Source organism: Tachypleus tridentatus, chromosome 8 (genome assembly GCF_004210375.1).
Source record: "Tachypleus tridentatus isolate NWPU-2018 chromosome 8, ASM421037v1, whole genome shotgun sequence".
Taxonomy (NCBI): domain Eukaryota; kingdom Metazoa; phylum Arthropoda; class Merostomata; order Xiphosura; family Limulidae; genus Tachypleus; species Tachypleus tridentatus.
In genome coordinates this window covers 56,528,215-56,555,217 of record NC_134832.1, presented here as the reverse complement: position 1 = coordinate 56,555,217, position 27,003 = coordinate 56,528,215, and the positions used below count along the sequence as shown (strand labels likewise).

At 36.9% G+C, this 27,003-nt stretch overlaps 1 protein-coding gene across 1 annotated transcript in view; it reads right to left on the bottom strand.

Moving 5' to 3' along the window:
* Nucleotides 1-8,831: 8,831 nt before the first annotated feature.
* LOC143224157 (lachesin-like) overlaps nucleotides 8,832-27,003 on the bottom strand; it is a 30,903-nt gene continuing 12,731 nt past the window's right edge. Inside the window, exons 3-9 of the mRNA XM_076452601.1 lie at nucleotides 25,843-26,050; nucleotides 21,529-21,699; nucleotides 16,897-17,025; nucleotides 16,251-16,538; nucleotides 14,713-14,772; nucleotides 14,397-14,471; nucleotides 8,832-9,187 (exon numbers count right to left, since the gene is read on the bottom strand). Of these exons, the coding sequence (XP_076308716.1) occupies nucleotides 9,075-9,187; nucleotides 14,397-14,471; nucleotides 14,713-14,772; nucleotides 16,251-16,538; nucleotides 16,897-17,025; nucleotides 21,529-21,699; nucleotides 25,843-26,050 (1,044 nt within the window). The 3' untranslated portion in view covers nucleotides 8,832-9,074. The remainder of the gene's footprint in view (nucleotides 9,188-14,396; nucleotides 14,472-14,712; nucleotides 14,773-16,250; nucleotides 16,539-16,896; nucleotides 17,026-21,528; nucleotides 21,700-25,842; nucleotides 26,051-27,003) is intronic.

Sequence of the window (27,003 nt, the reverse complement as noted above, 5' to 3'; positions counted from 1 at the left end):
TATTTACAAGCACCATCTGATGCTAATCCATCATGATATACCCAGAAGTTTGCGTATGATTGATAAAGGATTCCACAACCAAGAAAATAATGACCTCGAACATTCTTCTAACCAATGCAGAAATTACTTAACTAAGAAAGAAACTGCTGGAGAGATTCAGATGGTAGAATGATCCCCACAGAGCCTCGATCTTAAACCATTTAAGCAGACATGGGATTTGATAGATAAAAAAACTTGAAAAAGCAAAAGTTACTTCTAAAGAAACTTAATAGAAGTGTATTTTAGACACGTGGAATAAAATTCCGCAGGACACTAATTAAAAATGCTGTAACAATGTCCTAATAATTGTACTGTTTGTTTGTCTGTTTCTGAATTTCCTGCGAAGCTACACGATAGCTATCTGCGCTAGTCCTCCCTAATTTAGCCGTGTAAGACTAGAGTGAAAGCAGCTAGTCATCACGATCCACCGCCAATGCTTGAGCTACTATTTTACCAATGAATAGTGAGATTGACCGTTACTTTATAGCGCCTCCACGGCTGAAAGGGCGAACATGTTCGGTGGGACGGTGACTCGAACCTGTGACCCTCGGATTACGAATCGAGTGCCTTAACTACCTAGCCATGCTGGGCCCCTGAAAGATTGTCTGTAGGTATTAATCAGAAGGGGGACACAGAAAATATTACCTGTTTGCTGAAATTAGTCGCTTCCTCTGAGGTTCTGTTGCACGAAACATGAAGATTAATACAATTTTGATGTGATTTATCTCCCATTCTTCTTTGAATGTAGCCTAAATCTAATTTTTTTACTTTGTCCTAACACATTTGCACAGTACAGTATGCACAATAACAATCGTCGAGCTGAGTAAATATATTTCTTTTGCAAATGTCTATTAAAAAAACAGGAAACATCAACTTCGTGTTAAAAATACGTGAGCTGTCAACCAGCTTTATCTCGTTAATTAACCTTGCTTGTATTTCTTGAACATCACGACTGAAAAAAATATATACACATTGACAAGGCTCTGAAACATCCAGAAAATACGTATGGAAGGAGCTAAGTTCATCAACATCTCCAAACACCAAATTACACAACACAACAAAGTTTTTGCTTCTTCAACACTGTTGGGTGTTCCTTATAGATTTTTGGCTGCTGATCACGAAAATTACATCCAAATTTGCCCATCACGTACCGTTTCATCGAAATCTTTAGTTTTACCAGGACAATGCTACAATGGAAAAACGATATCAGGGCAACTGGAACCCGTCAATGCTCACTGACTACTGCTGGACACTGTAACGTCATGCACCGGACATTGAATACAAACGAAAATCAGGAGCAAAACACTTTTAATTATGTTGAACTTAATAGCGTATTAAAAACATAAACGCAATTAAATACGTTATTGCCGGTAAACGGTTAACTGTCTATTTTTCAGAGTTCCTACGTGACAAAACAAAACCAAAACTATGTTTGTGCATACCCACCAGGTACCTGTCACAACTAGCAAAAACTTTTCAAAAAAATTGTTGTGCAGTGTAATCCATAACGAATTAAAATAATGTTGTTTGAAGGCATAAACCAAAATTATTAAGCAGTGCTGTACATTACAAAAGTATTTGTCTTCAACACAATCTGTAGGGATTCAAACCTCGGAATAGACAATCTGCATTGTGCCCACAGCAGGGACAGAGCCCCAGATTTTAGCGTTGTAAGTTCACAATGGGTTATCTTCGCACTATCCACTACGATTCTCGCATCGTAACGTTATAAGTCTACACCTTTGTTTGAGGGGGTACTTTGGTTTTGTAAATTTTCACAAGGGCTATCTGCGCTAGCCGTCCCTAATTTAGCAGTTTAAAACAAGAGGGAAGGCAGCTAGTCATCATTACCCACTATCAAATGTTAAGCTACTCTTTTATCAACAAATAGTAGGATTGACTGTCACATTATAACACTACCACGACTGAAAAACGAGCATGTTTGATGTGACGGGGATTCGAACCTGCGACCCTGAGATTACGAGTGGTGCGCCTTAACAACCTGGCCATGCTGGGTCCTGTTGGAGGCGAAACGTTTTTTATCGTATTTGCGTTTAGAACGATTTAAGTAGAAGAATTGAAAACACCAGAAAATATTTATTTATATCTTTGAAATAAACAGTCCTTATTGTATAAGACAACGATTTTGAAATATAGAAAAACTTCTCATAAAAGATGTTTTCATATTGTGTTCACTACAACATATATTGAAGACAATAAGCCTATTATGTAACTTTGCACTTTCAAAAAAAAAAAAAAAACATTTTGGTTTCAAACTGGGCTGCGGCATGGCCAGGTTGTTAGAACGCTCCACTCGTAATCTGAGGGTCGCAGGTTCGAATCCCTGTCACATCAAACATGCTCGTTTTTTCAGTCGTGAGAACGTTATAATGTGTCGGTCAATTCTACTATTCGTTGATAAAAGAGTAGGTTAAGAGTTGGCGGTGGGTGATGATGACTAGCTGCCTCCCTCTTGTCTTAAACTGCTAAATTAGGGACGGCTAGCGCAGATAGCCTTCGCATAGCTTTGCGCAAAATTAAAAAAAGACAAACAAACTGAGTCGCATTTTGCTTTTGCATTCATGCGACATTCGTGCAGAGACATATTCTTGTCCAGTGGCACAACGGTGAGTTTGCGGAATTATTACGCTAAAAAAACAAACAAACAAACTGGGTTTTGATACTTCTGGTGGGCACAGCACAGATACCCCGTTGTGTAGCTATACGATTAACTATGAACAAACAAGCACTAATGAGATAGCATATTTTGAATAGCCTTACAATTACTGAAGTCTCATAATGCTGAATATCGAACTTAGATACCCTTGGTTGACAGACCACAGATAACCCATTGTGTAGCTACTCTGCGCTTGACCACAAACAAACAAAAGCCAGTGATTGTTTTGATTTTGTATGTACGGGTTCTTAAACCAAAGTTACACTGTAATGAAGATAATGATACGAGTAATTTTTAGCTTTGAAATAGGAAACATGGTTCACAGAGTTGGATAACATGAACGTAAAATAATCAAGACGGAAATTAGGTTTAGAAATTTAAAAAAAAATTAAGTGCAGAAAACTGCCTTTATTTCCCCCCATCGATATGAAACAAAATTCCGTTATATCTATACTAAATTTTCCTTTAAGAATTCGCTTACGTATATATATATACCCAGTTTTCTTCTCAGTTGTAGTAATTACGTATTACTTCATATTCTATATCCCATGAAAGATGTGCACGTGAACATAATGAGGTCATTTCCGGTCTTTTGAAATAACTTTCGCTGTTAATAACTAACGTAAGACTCATTACTATTTCTAACGAAGTTGGTTCTATATACTCTTCCTTATTTATCTAACAAATGTATCAACCATTAAAAATAATATGAAGTCATAAGCGTGTGCTATAAACTCCTAGTTCATCATGATTTGGAGTAAATAACTGCGACCCATGAGTGGAACAACGGAAGACGCCATATTTTCTCTATCCCTTAATGAGACACTTTTAAATAACATCAAATATTGATTAACAAAAACGCATAATCTTCAATGTTTTGCTTTAATAATAAAAAAACAACAACACTGTTTTTAAAATTTCTTTCCGTAAAAACAAGTTTAAAAAATCAGAGGAACACTTATTTATGCGCTTAAAGACCGTATCATTGTATCACTTTTTAAGAGTTAGAAAATTTACTGACAGGTTTAACTTCTTATATTATTGTTAGTTAGATATGGATAATCTAAATATATATTATGAAAAACTAAAGGATTGTTTGTTTATTTTTGAATTTTGCACAAAGCTAGTCGAGGGCTATCTGTGCTAGCCGTCCCTAATTTTGCAGTGTAAGACCAGAGGGAAGGCAGCTAGTCATCACCACCCACCGCCAACTCTTGGGCTACTCTTTTACCAACGAATAGTGGGATTGACCATAACATTAAAACGCCCCCACGGCTTGGAGGGCAAGCATGTTTGGCGCGACCGGGATGCGAACCCGCGACCTTCAGATTAGAGTCGCACGCCTTAACACTCTTGGCCATGCCGGGCCTGAAATGAAAGGAACAATTATTTCTTAAGTTCCATACCAACAGGTTTATAACACTATAATTAAAGCTTAACTGAGAACCATATACTGACAGCACAAATTTATTAACAAACACATTTAGTGCTAACAATAATATTTTGTTTTCAAAACTTTTGACTGGGAGATTTAGACATGTTAGTAATAAAGCTAGAGAAAAAAACAACAAAAAACTTTGTTCTCCAGGTGCGGCTTCGTCAGGGTTATAAGTAGAAGAGTTTTTGGTTTTTTTCCGTTGCAATCCTCTGATAAAGATGCAAGGGCGAAACATAGGCTAAAATTGTTTGTTTTGAATTTCCCCCGAAGCTATAAGAGGGCCATCTGCGCTAGCCGTCCCTAATCTAGCAGTGTAATACAAGAGAGAAAGCGGCTGGTCACCACCATCCACCGCCAGCTCTTGGGCTACTCTTTTACCAACGAATAGTGTTATTGGCCGTTAGATTATGACGCCCTCAGATTGCGAGTCGAGCGCCACAACGACCTGGCCATGCCTGGCCAGCTGTTTGAAGCGTTAAAATATTCAGGGTTTATCGTTATGCTAACCTGATGCAAGGCAATAAACTTGTAAGTTATTTAGTAGCGTAACCAATGTGCTTTCAAACTTCAATAAAGTAAGGACACTTTTTAGGCTAATTATAATTCGAACAAGAAACATAAGTTGAATATGTTACAGCTTCTACTACACGAAGAACCTAAATATCCCTAAATCCTACAACAAAACTGTTGTTATGTGTTTAGTAGATCAAGAATTATTGGGTGGACAAACGTAGGAACGGTCACAGTCCGCTTTTCTATTCTAGCTGCCAAAGTATACTTTTCTATTTTAGCTGCCAAAGCATACTTTTCTATTCTAGCTGCCAAAGCATACTTTTCTATTCTAGCTGCCAAAATATACTTTTCTTTTCTAGCTGCCAAAATATACTTTTTTTCTAGCTGCCAAAGTATACTTTTCTATTTTAGCTGCCACAACCTACCTTTCTGTTCTAGCTGCCAAAGTATACTTTTCTATTTTAGCTGCCACAACCTACCTTTCTTTTTTAGCTGCCAAAATATACTTTTCTTCTCTATTAATGCTGCTTAATTTTCCATTATATATATGTGTGTGTGTGTGTGTTTATATACATACGTACATATATATATATATATAGCTGTCTTAAACTTCTCTTATATTCTTTTAATTTTCGATAAAGATTATTAACTTAATTGTTAAATTACGTTAAATAGAGCAAGTTTTATGAAGATAATCGCTACATTAACGTGGACCTAGAATGTTTCTCCACTGGAATAACTATCATTTTAACCTCGAATGACATTTGAACTAACGACCTCGTATTTACCAAACTTTTAAGTATTAATCCTTCACGTCCACCTTATGGTCATTTCATATTATACATTAATCCAAACCTAATACTATTATGTTTAGTCTCAAGAGTGATGGTGTTGTGTGAAAGTCCTCCTTGGCTCTGGATACAACAGATATAGTGTAATCAGCCTTTTTTCTTTCTTAACTTTCATTCAGACGTTATTACTGGGAATTATTGGCGTAACCTCTTCTGCTGAAGATCACCTGGTTCACTTCGAGGTCAACAGGATTAGTTTGTTCATCCTTCAGGTTTTCTAAACAACGAGCAGATTAATAATATACGAGTCCCCCAGTGGCTCAGCGGTATGTATGTGGACGAACAACGCTAAAAACCGGGTTTCGATTCCTGTGGTAGGTAGAGCACAGATAACTCGTTGTGTAGCTTTGTTCTTAATTCAAAACAACAACAACAATAATTTGCCCCCCAGTGGCTCAGCGGTATGTCTGTGGACTTACAACGCTAAAAACCGGGTTTTGATACCCGTGGTGGGCAGAGCACAGATAAACCATTGTGTAGCTTTGTGCTTAATTTAAAACAACGACCACATTAATAATATATTATATTAAAATAAATAAAGAATATAGCGTGAAATATGTTTACAATAATTCTTATATGTTACATATTACACTTCACTTACTCACACTGTAATATTCGTGATGTGCCAAAAATACGTAGCGCTCGGGTTATAAGTGTTTCCATTTCAGTTTTACCACACTCTAATAATTGTTGTCAGTTAACGTGCTAATATAAAACGGTGTCTCAACCATGACTATGTGTAACGTATGCCAGCCAGCTTGAGCGGTTCTGGTAAGGGGTGAAAATCTTCGTTAGCACTGTGCATAACATAAATGTGGTCGTTATTGTATTGACATGTTCATTTTCACTCAGAAGTTCTTACTAATTATTGCCACATAAATAATGAAACATGATTTTAGAAGAAATAAAAACTCTCATTAGGTAAGCGTGAAAGATAATGCAGTTTATTTTAAAAAAATAACGCACTGTTCGAATCCCGGTCGCACCCAACATCGTCGCCCTTCCAGCCGTGGGGGCGTTATAATGTTGTGGTCACTTCCACTATTCGTTGGTAAAAGAGTAGCCCAAGAGTTGGCGGTGGGTGGTGATGACTAGCTGCCTTCCCTCTAGTTTTACACTGCTAAATTAGGGACGGCTAGCGCAGATAACCCTCGAGTAGATTTGTGCGAAATTCACACAAACAAATTTTTTTGTTTTTGCCATCGAATTTAAAGTTAAATGTCACACAGAATACATGTTCTTCTAAACACAGTTGCTTCTGTACAAATGTTAGTTACAAAGAGAATTATGACTGATTATAACCTTAAAATCTTTGTTGTAAAATGAAAAAAGGATTAAAGAGCGAATAGATTCTGATAAAGAAACAAAAGCAGACGACAACCATATGATTTTCATTATATTACATATGAGAATACAAATGTAAATTCGATCGGTTAAAAAGTAATATTGGTATAATTTTGTCTGAATCTCTATAAATCGAAATAAATGTTTTATTAATTAGTAAAGAGACAAATATATCGTATAAACTCGTAAAATAAAATTTGTATTTTTAAACACTATATAAATTATATATTGTCTGTTGGTTTTCCTTTTTTGTCCTCCAGTGGATCAACGATACGTATATGGACTTACAAGGTAAAATCTTGGGTTTGATTACCCTGGGGGTGAAGAGAACACAGACTGTTTGTTGTGTAGCTTTACAATAAACCGGAGTAACTGTTTAATAAATTGAGGATTATTTAAAACGAGTTATTTTATGCTAATCTCTAGAACAATACAAGTCCCCTGCTGGTACAGCGGTAAGTCTACGCATTTACAACGCTAAAATCAGGGTTTCAATTCCCCTCGGTGGACTCAGCAGATAGCTTGATGTGGCTTTATTATAAGACAACAGACACACACGTAGAACAGTAAAATTATATCATTTAAAAATGAATAAAACTAAAGCTGAACAGAAACACAACGAGGCCAGATCTTAAAATACAAAAGGGCAAATATCATATTTAGGATTCTGTTCTTTTACTTAGTTTCAGAAATGCCAAAAATAATTCGAACACCAATTTATTATCAAACTACGTTATGACAATACTAATAAACAAACTAAACATCGAATCTCCATCAAACTATGTTGTGTGTGGGTGTGATTTTCTTATAACAAAATCATTACGGTCTATATGCTGATTTTAGCTTTGTAAATCCGTAGACTTACCGCTTTCCCATCGAGGAACTCAAACTGTGTTGTCAAAATACTACCAAACAGGCCAAATAACAACTCTCCATCAAACTACGTTTTCTTAGAAACAAGCTAAACATCAACTAATTATCATAACATTTTTTCACACTACTAACAAACAGACCAAACGGCAATTAGCTGCTGTGAAAGATTTATCATTATCTATTTTAATATCGCTAAATTGCTTCAGTTAAATATATTTAGAAATGCATGTAAGTTATACTATTAAATCAGTATTGCGAAATTCCCGTCTATTAATTAACGTTGTAGAAGTCAGTGATGTAGAGAAACCCACTTGTTGAGAAATTTATATGAAAAACGGCTCGTTTGGGTTGAGAAAATATTTTACATAGAAGGACGAACAACGCATAGAAGAGTTCTCAACCCAAACGAGCCGTTTTTGCATATAAATAACGTTGTAGAAGATTCTCGAGTGTAAGAATCAATAACGTATGTCTCGTCTTACATTGCAAAATTAGGGACGGCTAGCGCAGATAGCCCTTGTGTTGCTTTGCACGAAATTCAAAAACAAACAAACAAAACGTTTCGAATTTACAGTTTCACTAAATGTAGGTGATACTGAATCTAAAAGTCGTTTATTTTCAAAATATTTCTTCAACAATCACGTGCAACTTAAGCTGATCTTTTGTTTGTTTGGGGATTTTCGCCACCACCCTCCGCCAACTCTTGGGCTACTCTTTTACCAACGAATAGTGGGATTGACCGTCACATTATAACGCCCCCACGGTTGAAAGGGCGGGCATGTTTGGTGCGACCGGGATTCGAACCCGCGACCCTCGGATTACGAGTCGAACGCCTTAACCCACCTGGCCATGCCGGGCCTTAAGCTGATCTGACCTGATTGAATTAACAAGGTCACTTTTAATTTTAAAGACTGCTATAACATTAAAAAAAATGCATTTTTTTACTCTAGTTTAAGTTCAAATGAGAATTCCGTGCGTATGGAGCAGAGTTGTTTTTTTTATGTTTCTTTTCTCTGGTGTTATTTAGTAACACAAGATAAAACTGTTTCCCTAAAGTGTAGACTAAAAACTTCACAAAAATTGTAACATTACGTTTATTCAAGGATCTTGAAATCCAAAAATACAATAAGTAGCTAATATTAGAACATTGGACAAAGTGTCTATTGTGATTTTAAGCAAGCCGTAGAAATGAGAAAATGAACCAATAAATAAACGTATTGTTAATTGTTTTGCATTAGAGAGAAAAACAAAACACACCACACCCCAGTTATCGAAACATACACGATAGATAAAATATTGTTAAAAGCTAAACCGTCATAACGAAGGTATCTTAGCATGTTTATATATTTAAAAAAAGATATTCCTTTATCCACTGTCGTCCAAAATGTAGCAGTAAACTGACTGCAAAATGTACACGACTTCTCTTGGTTTTTACAGAGTCATTTGTCGAATCTGAAACAAAAAAAAATAAAAAGATGACACATAGCGATTTCAGCTTCATTCAAGCTATATAAAAATACACTAGATATATTTAATAAAATAGTTTCCTTTCGTTATTTTACACAATTTTCTTTGTTGTTGTTTTTTCGCGCAATTTTGCGCAAAGCTACACGAGGGCTATTTGCGCTAGCCGTCCCGAATTTAGTAGTGTAAGTCTAGAGAGAAGGCCAGCTCTTGGGCCACTCTTTTACCAACGAATAGTGGAATTGGCCATCACATTATAACGCGCCCACGGCTGAAAGGGCGAGCATGTTTGGTGCGACGGGGATTCGAACCCGCGACTCTCAGATTGCGAGTGAAACGCCTTACCCCACCTGGCCGTGCCGGGCCTATTTTACACAATTCCGTATTCTTGATTCTAATTTAAATGGTGACAAAACAGTAAATTCACGCACTTGTTAGAAAACTTTCCTTTCGTGCAACAGGGGTTCGATTCCCCTCGGTGGCCTCAGCAGGTAGTCCAATGTAGCTTTGCTAAAAGAAAACACAAACACACACATTTTGAAATAGTCTCATGACAAGATCTGTTCAGGCAACAGCAACTTGTCGCTTTCCAAACATTTAGCCCACACACGCTCAGGCACAAACATTTACTCGGTGTCGAATCAGTGGAACAAACTCAGAAATATGCTGAATAGTAGATTCACGTAAAATGTTTTATTGTACAAATAACTGCATATTATAGAAATAAACTTGTGTTATACAAAAGTCAAGTACTTTTTTAATAAAGTTACTTCATATCCTCATCGTGTCATGTTCTATCTGACAACTGTGCAACCGGTTAATAGACCTACGGTGTAGTTTCAGTTGAAAAGCAAATCTTCGCCGTAGATGGAAATGGATTTTTAAAACTATGAGAACACTTCAAAATCGGGCTTGAGGTTTTATTTTTAATGTCAATATAAAACATTAGACCTTCATTTCGGCCTTGAGACGTACCCTAAGTACCTCATTCAGAGCACACTTTTTTTTCCCCTGAAGGCTTTCTACACCAATCGAACGTATGGGAACAGTTCTCTCTCTCTGTAGGTGTTTGAGTATATAAATTTGTATACCAGGGAGGGTCAGGTACACTAGACCCCTTCCTCCTTCCTTTTCATTGTTAGAGTGGACTTGTTAGTATATTTAAAGTAAATACACGAGGGCTAGAGTGATGAACATAACTCAGGCTCTTTTCAGGGCAATGTCCATGTATATTGTACTTTCAGATTTTCTAAGTCTAGAACATAGGTGGCGTGTTTTATTTTAGCACTAGTATATATATATATATATATTATTTATTTATTTTTATTTTTTATTGTTTTCTTTTGATACTTAATTCTAGCTTACTGATCTAATGTATAAGTTTATCGGGGAGAGGTGTTTAGGTCTCTTTCTTCATATATGCAATATCTGTCTAGTTCGCATAGTTAGTTAGTTATCACCATTAGATTCCATCTAGGAACATAGGGCCACAATAGCTTGCGGATTCTTCAACAGGTATTTAAGTGAGTAGGTTGTTAGCCCACTGCACCGAGCCATCCCTAATTTAGCAGTGTAAGACTAGAGGGAAGGCAGCTAGTCATCACCACCCACCGCCAACTCTTGGGCCACTGTTTTACCATCGAATAGTGGGATTGACCGTCACATTATAACGCCCCCATGGCTGGGAGGGCGAGCATGTTTGGCGCGACGCAGGCGCGAACCCGCGACATTCGGATTACGAGTCGCACGCCTTACGCGCTAGGCCATGCCAGGCCCCTAGCTCGCATAACAATTCATTTTTTCTCCAATTTTTATCGAAATATTTTATTGTATTATGTAGACGTATATCTGGTATTATTTGTGTATTGAAATATTTGTGCATGAACTTTGAGGAAGTGGTTTTGTGTATTCTATATACTGTTGTAATTAATGTATTTTTAGTGATTGTAGTTTGGTTTACAGTAGATTTTTACTTAGTTTAATCCATACAGGAGCTGCATAGTCTACTGTTGGTCTTATATATGTTTTGTATATTTTAAGGATGTTTTCAGGTGTTGTTCCCTGATGTTTACCAGTTAGAGTCCTAGCATAGTTTATTCTTCGCCAAATTTTAGTTTTTGTGTTGTTTACATGTTTTGTTCAGGTAAGTTTAAGATCATATGTTAACCCTAAAAATTTTGCAGATCTAGCAGTCTGGAGAAGCTCTCCGTTCATGTGAATCTGGAGTTGAACTTTTTGCTGTTTCTTTCGTTGATTTTGAAAATATTACTAATTGTGTCATCGCTGTGTTTATTTTAATTCTATATTTTTCACAATATTCACATAATCTGTCCAGTTGTTGTGGTTTAAGTTAGTGGCTGCTATTTCTGGTGTAGGGGCACTTTTCCAAATTGCCACATCATCAGCGAACTGTGACGCGTATCCGTAGTTTGGGTCTTTAAGTGGCATATTATTTACATACATGATGAAGAGAATAGGACTAACCACCCCTCCTTGAGGGACTCCAGCTTCTGGAGTGAAGAACTCCGAGAAAGTTCCCTCTACTTTTACTCTGCATTTTCTATTTTCCAAAAAGTTAGATAACCAGCGAATAATTCCACGCGGTAGTTCAATTTCATATATACAGAACCGAAGACCATCGTGCCTTACAGTGTCGAAAGCTTTCTCGATATTGATGAAGCATGCGAAATTGCAACAACCATTTCCTAGTTTGTTTGTTTTTGAATTTCGTGCAAAGCTACACGAGAGCTAACGCAGATAGGCTAGTTTGTTTGTTTTGAATTTCGCGCAAAGCTACCCGAGGGTTATCTGCGCTATCCGTCCCTAATTTGGCAGTGTAAGACTAGAGGGAAGGCAGCTCGTCATCACCACCCACCGCCAACTTTTGGGCTACACTTTTGCCAACGAATAGTGGGATTGATCGTCACATTATAACGCCCCCACGGCTGAAATGGTGAGCATGTTTGGTACGACGGGGATTCGAACCCGCGACCCTCGGATTACGAGTCGAACGCCTTAACACACTTGGCCATGCTGGGCCTAGATAGTATAGTATCTGCTTCATTAATCCTTTCGCACAGGAATCTATAGGAGTTGCATCTGTTATGAATGTTATATCTTCGCATAGAATATCGTGAATGGACGTTTCACTCTCCGGGTGCTTAAGTTATGCGATGGCTAAACTGATACATCGTAAAAGAAATTTGTGTTCACGAGATATGTGTCACTATTCCAAACCGAGATCCTTTTTAATGACGTTGCTTACTGCTGCCTGGGGTTACGAATACGGCACATTTCACCGACCTTTCTGCTCACGGGCTTCTCCTACCTTTACAAGTTACCCATTTTGCTTATCATGATAGCAGTGCGATTCGTTGCAAGCCTCTTCCTAGATGTTTATGTTTCTCCAAGTTGTCTCACATTCCTTTTGTTTCCATCTTTTTATCTGAGTATATGAATATTTTGCGTTGGGAAAATCTGTTACATGCTCGTCACAAAAATGATCAGTTTTTAGTGGCATTGCATTACTTATAAACGTCGAACAAAGTAAAAATGTAGTTCTGATGCATGCCGTTTCACCGCGACTTATATCGGTTGTGACTGTCGCGCGACTTGCTAACTTGAATATTTAAAATCGTTTCAGTATAATGTATTCAATCCGTATATCTGTCCTCCAGTTTCACTGAGGTGACATAGTTATTTTTAATTACTTTTTGTCGCACCATATATAAACCTAAATTAAGAATTACTAAAGTCATTTGTATGTTTTAACGGCCCGAGTCGCGCCAAAACATGCTCGCCCTCCCAGCCGTGGGGGCGTTATAATGTGATGGTCAATCCCACTTTTCGTTGGTAAAAGAGTAGCCCAAGAGTTGGCGGTGGGTGGTGATGACTAGCTGCCTTCCCTCTAGTCTTACACTGCTAAATTAGGGACGGCTAGCACAGATAGCCCTCGAGTAGCTTTGTGCGAAATTCCACAACAAACAAACAAACAATGTTTTAACGGCCTGGTTTCCGGTAATGAGTTTCAACATACAGGTTAAGAACACCAGCAGCTTGACGGTAAGTTACTCTGGTAGTTTTATTAAATTAATTTGAAAGTATTTTTTATTGTAGCAGATGGACGTGGCCTACTGTCGAGCCTGTTGTGTTTATACTAAAAGATCCAAGTTTTGAGTCTCGATATATTGCTGAACATGGTTCTTACGTTTAGTTTTGAAAGCGTTACAGTACAGCATAGCAAATGTTACAACTATAACAGCAAACCTCGCTGTTCAATTAGTGTAGCAGGAAAATGACTAGATGTTAGTGTTGACTTTACTTAAACGTTAGGTATCTCTGACTTGGCTGTTTGACTTAAGTGTCACATGTTGTGCCGTTAGGGTTAAAAGTATCAAACTACGCTTGATATTATCCCGGTTACGTGAGAAATGGCTAAGATAATTTAAAGCCCCGCATCGTCTTGCCCCTAGAGGCTCAGTAGTAAGTGTGCAAGCTTATAACGCTAAAAAAAAAAAAAAAACAGTTTCGTTACCCGTGATAAAACAGCTTTGTATCTTTGTGCTAAAGTGTTCGATCTATCCAGAGAAACTTATAGAATTGGTTCTGGTTTTATGAATGTCAGAAGACTGAAAAACGTATTTAGTTCGTGTTATAACACTTTGTGCTGGTATGTTAAGAATGGCAATTACAAAATACGATTGGCCAGGTGGGTTAAAGCGTTGGACTCTAATCCCGGGTTCGAATCCCGGTCGCACCAAAGATGATCGCTCTTTCATCCATCAATGCGTTATGATTTGGCGGTCGATCCCACTATTCGTTGGTAAAAGAGTAGCACAAGAGTTGGCGGTGGGTGGTGATGACTAGCTGCCTTCCCTCTAGTCTTACACTGCTCAATTAGAAACGGCTAGCACAGATAGCCCTCGAGTAGCTTTGCGCGAAATTCAAAAACCAAACAAATTATTAATCCCTAAAAGAAAAGCCACAAATTTACTATTTTTTATTCTACGTGTTATTTTGTTGTTTTTTCTTAATTTCAAACATAAAATTAATAACAAAACCCAAGAACAGTAGTTCTGTAACAACATGTTTACGAGCAACTTTAAACTGGTTAAACCTACCTGATATTAATCATTCAACAAATAACATTGTTTATTCATGTAAAGACTTACTATAATAAAAATAGTTTGAATATTACCTGAATCAGTTATTGGTTCCTTTCTATGGGTTTGCTCAAAGACGGGAAAATCAGTGGAATAATTATTAGTTTTTCCTAGAAAAATAAAAGCAACTATTATACCAAATAGAACAGAACAGTATTAACTTCTATGATCTTTTGTGGTTTCGCTAAGCCTCATCTTTTGTGATTTCGCTAAGTTTTATCATGTTTCTCTGTCGATTTTCAGTAATAATTAATTTGCTTTTAATGATATTCTGTGCAATTCTAAGATTTATATCGGAAAAAGCTTTAAAATTAAAAAAAAAAAATAGGAAAACGTGAAAAAAATATATACTCGTGTCAGTTTCATGTCCCTCGATGTTATTCACAACTTGTGTCACCTTGAATGGGAGCTCTGGAAAAATAACGTTATGCAAAAATATTAGTAGAAGTTTATTAAAACTTTGTCGATTTTGATATGTTAACAACAAATGAAGACTTTGAGAGATTGTGAAATCAAAAGTGCAGGTCTCCAAAAACTATACTGACAAACTTTTTTACTCACGTTTCGGAGACAGGAGTTTCGAACTTACCTGGGGCCCGACATGGCCAAGCGTGTTAAGGCGTGCGACTTGTAATCTGAGGGTCGCGGGTTCGCATCCCTGTCGCGCCAAACATGCTCGCCCTTTCAGCCGTGGGGACGTTATAATATGACGGTCAATCCCACTCTTCGTTGGTAAAAAGAGTAGGCCAAGAGTTGACGGTGGGTGGTGATAACTATTTGCCTTCCCTCTAGTCTTACACTGCTAAATTAGGGACGGCTAGATAGCTCTCGAGTAGCTTTGCGCAAAATTCAAAATACAATCGAACTTTCCTACGATGTAGAATCCTTTCTCTTTCACGTTTGTTTTGTAAGAGAACGTGTTTGCTGTTGGCATTAAATAATTATATTCTTCCTTAACATTACTTTACAACGTTCTGTTTTACTCTTGAATGAGAACTTCCTCCTTTAGTAAAAACAAGTGATTTTACTGTTGATGTGAAACGCATACAGTTATCATATCTCTATAGTCATTCTTTCAGTTCTTTATACACAGCTAACAACAAACTATCTTGCATTTACACCAGCCCTAAATCTCACATTTAAGATAAAACCAATAGAGTTCTCACTCCTATCAAATACTGCAACGAATATTTCTTCATTTTCCTGAGAGTAATTCAAATAACCATCGCTGGGGTCCAGTAAGAGAGCCAAAACTTCTAACTGCAGTAAAAATATTTAACCTGTTCAGTGCCGTAGACGAGATAACTCGTCCAAGACGATTGGAAACACAGTGCCACGGACGAGTTAATTCGTTCTCAATAATATCTAACGTTAACGCTAGATGTCAGCACCATGTATGCATTTGACCTACTTACAAATTGTTTCACTTTCGATCCAAAATGGCGTCACGAAAAAGTTACAAAATGAAGAAGCATTAGAGTTGTATTGTAGCAGCTGAAATACTTGGCAGTCAACAGGTTAATTGACTGTCCATGTATATTGTTTACAAAAAAGGACGTTAGTTACTCTGAGGGCCAGGCATGGCCAGGTGGTTAGGGCGCTCTGAGGGTCGCGGATTCGAATCCTCGTCACACTAAACATTCGTCCTTTCAGCCGTGAGGGGCGTTATAATGTTGCATTAAATTGTGCTTTTCGTTGGCAAAAGAGTAGTCCAAGAGTTGGCGGTGAGTGGTGATGGCTAGCTGCCTTCTCTTTAGTCTTACACTGCTAAATTATGGACGGTTAAAAATTCGTACGAGATTATTTTATTTAAAATACATATTACCGTCTTTAATATTTTTCCCTTTGTTGTTGTTTAAAATCTTAATGTTTTTTTTTTAAACTCTTACCATAGATTTTAATTTTCCCCTCAAATTTTCCGAGATTGTTTTCTGCCACACACCCATACACTCCAAAGTCTGACATCTGTAGGTTTTTTATGGTCAACGTTGTCAGTAACTTATAAGAACGTTTATGAATCTCTATGTTATATTTGATTTGTTTAGTTGAAATATTTCTCAAATCCTTCACCCACGTATTAACTGGAGTTGGATGACCTTCTACGTGACAGGCCAGAGTGACGTCTTCACCAATTCGCCGCCCCAGCATTTGTGTGGGCACCCATATCACTGGAGGAACTAGAATATATGTGTAAACTTGTGGTTAAAAGATAAAAACCTCTGCTCATCAGTACCTTATCTATTAAGAAGTACACATAGAGAACAAATGTTGTTAAACAATGAGCTTATTTTCACTCTGGATTTGAACTATTTCTTTACAAATCATAACATTGTGCACATTTTTATTATTCGACATTTAGCACGAGACCACAAAAACCTTATCGTCAAAAGTATCAAGTGTTTTATAAGATATTAGAAGGTTTTATTAATTATTTATTTTTATTTTCAAATAGCGATGGTAACATAGACATCTTGAACCGAAAATACAAAGATAAAATAAGAATGAACCATAAAAAAAACAAAAACAGCCACCCACATTCTACATCTATTACGATTCTCCGGCTCACAGAGGGCGGTACGCAATTGGAAGCAATACAGAGATAGGCTCCCATGTGAAGACGGCTAATACGAGAAATGTTTAAATCCTCTCCAAAATAAGAAGTAACTGAAAACAAAAACAATCACACTTGTAAATATACGTTTGCATTATTTGAAATGCTATAGCAATTGAAACATAAAATAAGATCTTGATATTAAAAGGAAAGAAAGAGATGCAATTCACGACATACGATTACCATAATTTTTATCTTTTAAACTTCCAGGAGATAAAAGTGTTAGAGGAATCAAAAATCCTGTTTCATATACCACTAGATCTTTCTGAACGTCAGTGTAGGTTTCTTTTCGTAGCTGGTATTATAGTGAGCTGACACTGCTAGAGTTTGTTTATTTGTAACTGAGCATAAAGCTACGCAATAAGTGATCTGTGCTCTGCACACCAGGGATATCGAAATCTGGTTTCCAGCTGTGTGAGTCCGCAGACATACAGCTGTGCCACTATTGGGCTACATTGATAGACATTGTGTATGCGAAATAAATTAAAATTTTGGGGGGTAATTTGAAAAACAAACAAACGTAGCGCAAATTTTGAAGATTCTTTAAACAGAGAAACTAAATAAAAAATTTCAAAGAAGTGTCCAAATAAGACGCGCGAGGAATTTTACATTTATGATAGAGCAGAGCAACAGCACTTTAGCATCCATGTTAAGGGATTGACTATTAACTCTTATTACACATCTATAACGTAAACTAAGATTGTTTGTTTTTGAATTTCGCACAAAGCTACTCGAGGGCTATCTGTGCTAGCTGTCCCTAATTTAGCGGTGTAAGACTAGAAGGAAGGCAGCTAGTCATCACCACCCACCGCCAACTCTTGGGCTACTCTTTTACCAACGAATAGTGGGATTGACCGTTACATTATACGCCCCCACGACTGGGAGGGCGAGCATGTTTGGCGCGACAGGGATGCGAACCCGCGACCCTCAGATTACAAGTCGCACGCCTTAACACGCTTGGCCATGCCGGGCTGTAAACTAAGAGGAATATTTTGGGGTATTTCAAGCTTTCAAACCTTGCTCGTGAGCTCCGAAATACAGAGCTTTATTATATTTATTTAAACCTGACAGTAATTCAGTGTAAAGAAAGGGAGCGGAAAATTGCAGGTACTTCCCAAGTGGGATCTTTATAAACAATAGTCCTCCCTCTAACCTTACGTGTATTTAATTTGGGACTGCAGCGAAAACATTGTTTTGAATTTGAGCGAGAGCGTATTTTATTTGGATGGACGAACTGGTGCGAGGATAGTCGTGAAAGAGGTCGTTCAAGGTACAAAGTTCCTGCCCTCAGTTTGTCTTCCCAGTTGTCCGGGCGTGAGAAGAGAGAGGTGTACCACGCAGCAAGTTTATCGATTATTCGTGATTTATAAAGATGGATTTATCATACTGGTACGGGTGTTTTAGAAACACTGATGAGAAAGATAGACAAAGACGAATAATGGTAAATAAATAAAGATGTGTATACATAAATAAAAGTGGGGCTAACGCTCATTTTCAGTGGGGCACGGAACCATGAGTTCAATCTTTATGTGAGGGAAGGAACTAGACCGGAGCACCCACAGGAAAGCCACTTTCACAGTACAGAAGTCGAGTATTTTATTTATTCTATGCACAGACCGTAAGGAAACACATTATTTTAAGATAACACGAATATAATTAAAATATTTGTGTTATATAGTTTGAACTGTGTTTAAGTTTAGGCCCGGCATGGCCAGGTGGTTAAGGTATTCGACTCGTTATCTGAGGGTCGCGGGTTCGAATCCCAGTCACACCAAACAAGCTGGCCCTTTCAGCCGTGGGAGGCGTTATAATGTGACGGTCAATCCCACTATTCGTTGGTAAAAGAGTAGCCCAAGAGTTGGCGGTTGGTGGTGATGATTAGCTGCCTTCCCTCTAGTCCTACACTGCTAAATAAGGGATGGCTAGCGCAGATATCCCTCGTGTAACTTTGCACGAAATTCAAACACAAACAAACTGTTCAGGTTTTTATCTTGCAATGCAAGTTGTAGGATAATAGGTACTTGAAGGGGCACTTGTAAGTTTTTACGTAGAGGTGAGTTCGTTCCATTTTTTCTGCTTTGCTGTGATCGTTTTAGTAAGTTTGGTTAACATGTCTCTTAGTTTAGGTAAGTCAATTAATTTATGTAGTTAGTTTAAAGTAGTGAAGCCGAAAGCTTTAGGGCCATTCTGATTGCTTTAATTTTGCAATACCGATATTACTGTTTGACATGTATGTTATCTGAACAGTTACATTCAAGGAGCAGGCGTACGTATGTTTTGTATACTTTGAGTGTTGTGACGGAAATGCAGCTTATGTGTTTTCATGGAATAAGGTTTATATAGTTGATTTGTTCACTTACCGGAATGCGTATATTTTGTATGTGTTTTTCCTCATGTGAGACATTTAACAAAGGGGGAACACAGAAATTTGTTGTTACTGTAAAAGCAAAAATATCCGGGTAAAAAATTTAAAATAATCTGTGAACTGAAGTTATTTCATGGACTTTAAAAAGGTTAATTTTGTTGTGTTTTTGGTTTCACTAAGAGACAAATTCCTCAACTACTTATACCGTTCACTGCTAAGAGCCGCTCAACAATAGACCAGGGTAAATCTACATTTGTATTCTTTAAGTTTCGTCACATTTTAAAATATCGATGACATGGGATAAATTCATAACAGTTTAGAATTTTGTGCTCACGAGATAAAATTTGGTATCAACGTTATTCATGCCTGTTCTGACGTTATTTTAAAACTGAACGTTGAGTTCTTTTTTTTGTGTGTAAAGCTATTCGAACGCTGCCGCCACACACACGAGACAGACGAACACTCAAACAGACACCACGGTTCACAATGAATATACGATTTTTATTTACAAAGCTCTACTGCAGAGCTGACTCCTATAAAGAAGCTTACCAAGAACAGAACACGTAAAGTAGCTTACACTCTTCGTAAATTGTCTTTCTCTGCAGCACTACAAGCAATTTTTTTCCTCCGTCAGTTATTAAAAACTTAAATTAATTTTAATTATTTCTTATATTTTCAGAGCTCGATAACTGAAATGTTTCAGCATCGTATGTGCACAATTTGAAAAGCACTGTTTATAGAGCGAAAAACCATAGAACTTATAATGTCTTTGGAGTTTTTTAGTCCTTTTCAATACAGCATACAGTGACTTAAGTCAATTTATGTGTGTGAACATTGTTAAGACATTTCACACAATGAGGCTTCACCAAGTTTCCCTGTTATCTTTGTCTTTGGGACAGCAGGGACACCGCAGCGCACTACAACAGGAAACACTGGCCACAACGAATCGAGTTCTCTGTGGGGAGGCACAATGTCAAGTGTGAGCCACTAGTGGACCTCCAGAAGATGTTGTTCCCACTAGGGCTGTGACGATTACACGATTAATCGGTTACGGTTCGGTTACGAGGCAAAGATTAACCGGTTACAAAAGTCCGTAATCGTCGCAGCCCTAGTTTCCACCACTGTACATAAAATTGGATCTTATGAAACAATTTGTCACAGCTCTTGATAAGGAGTCTGCAGCCTTCAAGTACCTTCGAGACTTCTTCCTTAAGCTGTCTGAGGCAAAGGTAAAAGCTGGTGTCTTCGTTGTACCACAAATAAAGAAGATCCTGGAGTGCACAGAATTCCCCAAGAAGCTCAGTAGGAAGGGAAAAAAGCTTGGAGCAGCTTTGTCGCAGTGGTTTGGGGCTTCTTGGGCAATCACAAGGCCGAAAATTATGTGGAACTGGTTGAGGCTCTGGTGAAGAACTACGACAAAATGGGCTGCAGGATGTCCCTAAAAGTCCATATCCCTAACGCTCATCTTGACAAATTCAAGGAAAACATGGGAGTATACTCAGAGGAGCAAGGCGAGCGCTTCAACCAAGATATACTGGACTTTGAACGCCACTACCAAGGAGCGTATAACAAAAACATGATTACGGCCGATACGTGAAGGTGATTTACATCACAGTTGCAAATCTCGAGAAACCACTCACTTCTAAACATGTTTGTATAAATTTAGTATAAATACATGTAAATCTTGATTCATGTGTTGTTTTATTCAGATCTTATGTAAATGAAAATGTGTAAATTTGCCCGTTTTTACATAAAAATAGGTTAATTTCTAAATTTCATTATCGAGGTCACAAAAGTAAAGTTTGAAGGGAATAATGGCCATTTTCTGTACTTTTACAACATAAGCGATTAAGAAATAACACCTACTATCCAGGAACAAAACTTGTGTTACGTTGTGTAATATATTATCGGAACGCGTATTAGTCGATCTATATATTAATTGTTCATTCGTTAATTAACGTAAAACATCGTTTGTTTGTTTGTATTTAAGCGCAAATCTTCACAATGGATTATCTTTGCTATCTTTACAACGCTGAAAACCTTGTTTCGATACCCGTGGTGGGCAAAGCACAGATAGCCCATCGAGTAGCTTTGTGCTTAATTCGAAACAACGACAACAACAACCAGCCATCTTGAGAATACAGTTTTACTTCAATTGTGGTTCTCATCATCACGAAATGTTTGTACAAACCTACAAACTTTTCCCCGGTAACAGATGTTAGTGGTATTCGATTACCGTCTTCTCTCCGCCAGGTGACGTTTGGTAAAGGACGCCCATTTGCTTTACAGGTCAAAGCGACGTCATCTCCCTCTCGTGTTTTCATATCAGAACTACTTTCTGCTTCACTGATACCAGGTGGAACTTAATTTGATGAAAGTAAATGAAACTTGGATGACATGAAGCTCAACAATTTTTTACTTTTAATGAAACAACTAAATTTTCAATAAAGGAAAATTGTAATTTACTAAAGTTATAACAACTTCTAGTTTCAAAGAATATTCTAGTAAACTATGTGGGTGTTTGATAATATCGACCTGGGATGGAATAATTTATCAAAACTAGTCAGCTGAAACTAGTTGCGTAGTTATTAATTTTTTGTTAAGTTGTATATATTTTTAACCAATTATGAAGCAAAATTTGTTTGGTTTGTAGCTAAACCCAAAGCTACATCACGGGCATCAAAACCCGGGTTCTAACGTTGTAAGTCCGCACATATACCACTGTACCACTGAGGATCTCACGAAGTAAATAGAAAGTATTGAAAAACGAATTGTGAAAAAATGTGTGTGAAATCTGGGAGTGAACCAGTATTCAAGTGTAAGAGACAAGTGCGTCACTTCCAATACTAAATTAACTATGACTTTCGCTCTTTGTTAGCAAAGTTAAGAGCTTCTGTAGGGGTGGGGGGCATAACATTTCAAGAGTGAGACTTCTTAGTTTGACTTAGCCTCAGGGGAAGCTTGTGGGTACAGCTGTAGTGGAGGCTAAGGTCCGAAATGTCATCTCTATAAGTCATTGGTAAAATTGGTTTGCTTTTAATGGCGGTTTTATATAAAGTCGTTATTAAATCTTAATTTAGGCCTAATTGGTGACTGATTAATGGGCCAGTTAAGTTCATGGTATGTTCGTATATACAATAGTTCTAGTACAGTGAACAATTCTTTTATTATATTTATGAAGCTCTCGTGTTACAATTTAGTTACAATTCCAGCATTGGAGTAGAACGTATTACTAGTGGGGTCCCTAACAACGTAACAATGTATTCTAATCTTTGTAAGTAAAACGTTATAACTGTATATTTAATCAGCTGTACTCACCACTGGGTTGATTTGTATTTTCGATCTAAGTTGGCCCAGCTGAATCTTATTAGAAGTCAATATTAGTTCATAACCTTACTTGGAGTTTATTTTAGACGCCCAATTAAGCGTTAAAAACATAAAAAAACAAACAGTTTAATAATTGTCACTTGTAATAAACAACCGTAACTATAACAGTATGCTAGCTTCATATATTTATCTAACATAATTTTTTAAATAACATTATATACTTCATAGATGTAGTCGTCTAGTGGCACAGTGGTATGTTTTTGGACTTGCAACGCTAGAAAATGGGTTTCGATACCCATGGTGGGCAGAGCACACATAGTCCTTTGTGTAGCTTTGTGCTTAATTGCAACCAAACGAACAAGTTATGGTTGTAACTCTTTCTAATAATGAAATAAGTTACAATGACACATGTTTATATAAGCTGTAGTGATAATTTATGTATTTACAAACTCGAATAATGAGTCATACAATTAAGTATATCATTTAAGTCTGAAATTTGTCGTTTTAAAGGAACTAAGAAGGAAATACGTTTTATGCACGCAACTTAATCAAAACAGTAATGACACCTCAAACTGTCTTTAATTTAAATTTTATTTACCTACTCCTAGGCATGGCATTGTCAGGAAGTTAAGACACTCTGAGGGTCGCGGGTTCGAATCCCCTTCACATCAAACACGTTCACCCTTTCAGCCGTGAGGACGTTATAACGTGACGGTTAAATACACTATTTGCTGGTAAAAGAGTAGCCCAAGAGTTGACGGTGGGTGGTGATGACTGACTGCTAAATTAGGGACAGCTAGCACAGATAGCTCTCGTGTAGCTTTGCGCGAAATTCAAAACAAATCTAATTCGAACAACTAGCCTTCACAACTTTTCACTTAGCATGAAGAAGTGTAACTCTGACATGTTTGAATGTCATTTGGGTAAAATTACCCATAATATGTCTCACTTAACTGACGAGAGACCACAGAAATGCAGTCGTCAACGGGTAACCAAGTGTGAGAAAATGCTTTCATATTAAGTGTACAACTGAGTCTCTGTTTTTCACAATACTAAAACAAGCCATTCTTTATTTTGATATAATTGTGTGAGTTGGGTTATACGCACGATACTTTCAAGGGTTACGATTTCAATACATGGTGATGTCGGTTAAACATGAAGTTTGTGAAACGTTAATTAACATTCAAAGAATATTGAATTTTCAATATAGAAATCTATCATTTACTTAAAATTTTGGTTGTTACTGGACGAAACGCTACAATAATCTGATATCTGCGCCTTGGCCACCACAGGAATCGAACTAATAATCTTGGCGTTAAAAGTCTTCAAGCTTATGTCAGAGCTACCAAGCCTTTTTTTACCGGTGTTGTAATACTAGCTAAAACTGATAAGTGGATTGTCAGCTAAGCCTAATGACAATCAAAACGAAAAGGTAGGAAGTAAAAGTATTTGTTTGTTTTTGAATTTTGCGCAAAGCTACAAGAGGGATATCTGCGCTAGCCGTCCCTAATTTAGCAGTGTAAGACTAGAGGGAAGGCAGCTAGTCATCACCACCCACCGCCAACTCTTGGGCTACTCTTTTACCAACGAATAGTGGGATTGACCGTTACATTATAACGCCCCCACGGCTGAAAGGGCGAGCATGTTTGGTTTGACGGGGATTCGAACCCACGACCCTCAGATGACGAGTCGCACGCCTTAACACGCTTGGCCATGCCGGGCACAAAAATATTTGAATAAAATCTCAAAAACTGAACGAATGTATTTACACTTTGGAGTGAAACCATTTTTGAAGTTTATTTCAGAACATTTCTCGACGTAAGATGAACAAACAGGGATGTTATAGTTAGACATTGAAGTAATGGACGTAAGCCAAAGTTTGAAAGAAATGAACCGCATATACAATGATTAATTTGCTGATAGGGATAAAAAATAACTTTCTCCTAACTCTTAAGTAACATCATTAATTTATCAGCTAAATAGATTTAGGACAAAGATCGTTTCGATCTAATTCAGTAAGACTAAAATGTAACAAGTACTATATTTCATCAGAACAACAACGTTTTTCCAAAAGGATCCATTATAATTAATTTTCACACAGAGATGTGAATTAATATAATTAATGTTACAGGTGAAAAAACAACAACAATTGTCGTATATCATGTATGTATATACGTGCATTGTTTTAAATTAAAGGCCTACTTTATCATTCTGATTCGATTAAGACATTTTTTTTTTTAATATTTTCCAATGATGAAGCCTTATGAGACATAAAAATTTTACTAAATCTCTAATCAGTCATTAGAAATTCATAAAACATGTTTGGAGAAAAATATGAACAACGTAATGAACGGTGAGATGGATCAATACGGACAGTAAATATGGAATATTAATCAACAACTGGCTGGTTGGCAACTTAGTGCTCAAACGAAGATATATCAGCTCTTACCGTTCCCACATATACCAGCTAGTCCATCACGGTGCTTTTTGTGGCATACCATTAACAACGCGAGAACTGTTCTTTAGTGTGTCAAGTTTTCAAATAGATCATAGTTTACAGTGTTAATGTATAACAATGCGGATTCATTTTTCTATCGTAAAGTTTGGATACCTTTACGTTTTATTAAGCCAGATATGAAAAATGATCGTACACGTTTCTCTAATCATTAATATTCTCTGGCAAATTATGTTAAGATACCATTTCCCCTAGCGGCGCGAAAAGAATAACAAAAAACAACGTTACTGTACTTGTGGGACTGAAACCATATTTGGACAGTTCCTGATGAAGCTATTGATTACTACTAATCTCTTGAATGAGCGCAAACAATGTTTTGAAACTGGTATTTTCAACTTGAATGGACTCGCATGACCAGGTGGTCAGGGCGCTCGACTCGCAACCTGAGAGTCACGGACTTCAATTCCCGTCCAACCAAAGATGATCGCCCTTTCAGTCGTGATGGCGTTATAGCGTGATGGTCATTCTGACTATTCGTTGGTAAAAGAGTAGTTCAAGAGTTGACGGTGGGTGGTGATGACTAGCTTGCCTTCCCTGTAGTCTTTCACTGCTAAATTAGGGACGACTAGCGCAGATAGCCCTCGTGTAGCTTTGCGCGAAATTCAAAACAAACCAAACTAAAATTCACTTGTTCACAGTTTTTAAGATTAATACAAGTCTAACCTAAGATTTCCAAATATCCAGTTTGACTCATCATGGGTAACGTGTTAATTTGACACATGTACCCTCCACGATCGGATTCCCGGACATCCTTGATGTGCAACACGAACTGCCTGTTGTCAACAGAGCTGATGAGTATTCTATAGTTCCGCGTGATCAGATGCTGATGAATCGACAGAATGGCTTTGGTCTCCACTTTCAGCCATGCTACCTAGAAATATGTTTTAATACTATGGTTACAAGTGATATAAACACTCTAGAAATATGATTTAATACTATGGTTACAAGTGATATAAACACTCTAGAAATATGTTTTAATACTATGGTTACAAGTGATATAAACACTCTAGAAATATGTTTTAATACTATGGTTACAAGTGATATAAACACTCTAGAAATATGTTTTAATACTATGGTTACAAGTGATATAAACAGTCTAGAAATATGTTTTAATACTATGGTTACAAGTGATATAAACACTCTAGAAATCTGTTTTTAATACTATGGTTATAAGTGATATAAACACTCTAGAAATATGTTTTAATACTATGGTTACAAGTGATATAAACACTCTAGAAATATGTTTTTAATACTATGGTTACAAGTGATATAAACACTCTAGAAATATGTTTTAATACTATGGTTACAAGTGATATAAACACTCTAGAAATATGTTTTAATACTATGGTTACAAGTGATATAAACACTCTAGAAATATGTTTTAATACTATGGTTACAAGTGATATAAACAGTCTAGAAATATGTTTTAATACTATGGTTACAAGTGATATAAACACTCTAGAAATATGTTTTTAATACTATGGTTATAAGTGATATAAACACTCTAGAAATATGTTTTAATACTATGGTTACAAGTGATATAAACACTCTAGAAATATGTTTTTAATACTATGGTTACAAGTGATATAAACACTCTAGAAATATGTTTTAATACTATGGTTACAAGTGATATAAACACTCTAGAAATATGTTTTAATACTATGGTTACAAGTGATATAAACACTCTAGAAATATGTTTTAATACAATGGTTACAAGTGATATAAAGGAAATATGTTTCTAATACTATGGTTACAAGTGATATAAACACTCTAGAAATATGTTTTTAATACTATGGTTACTAGTGATATAAACACTCTAGAAAT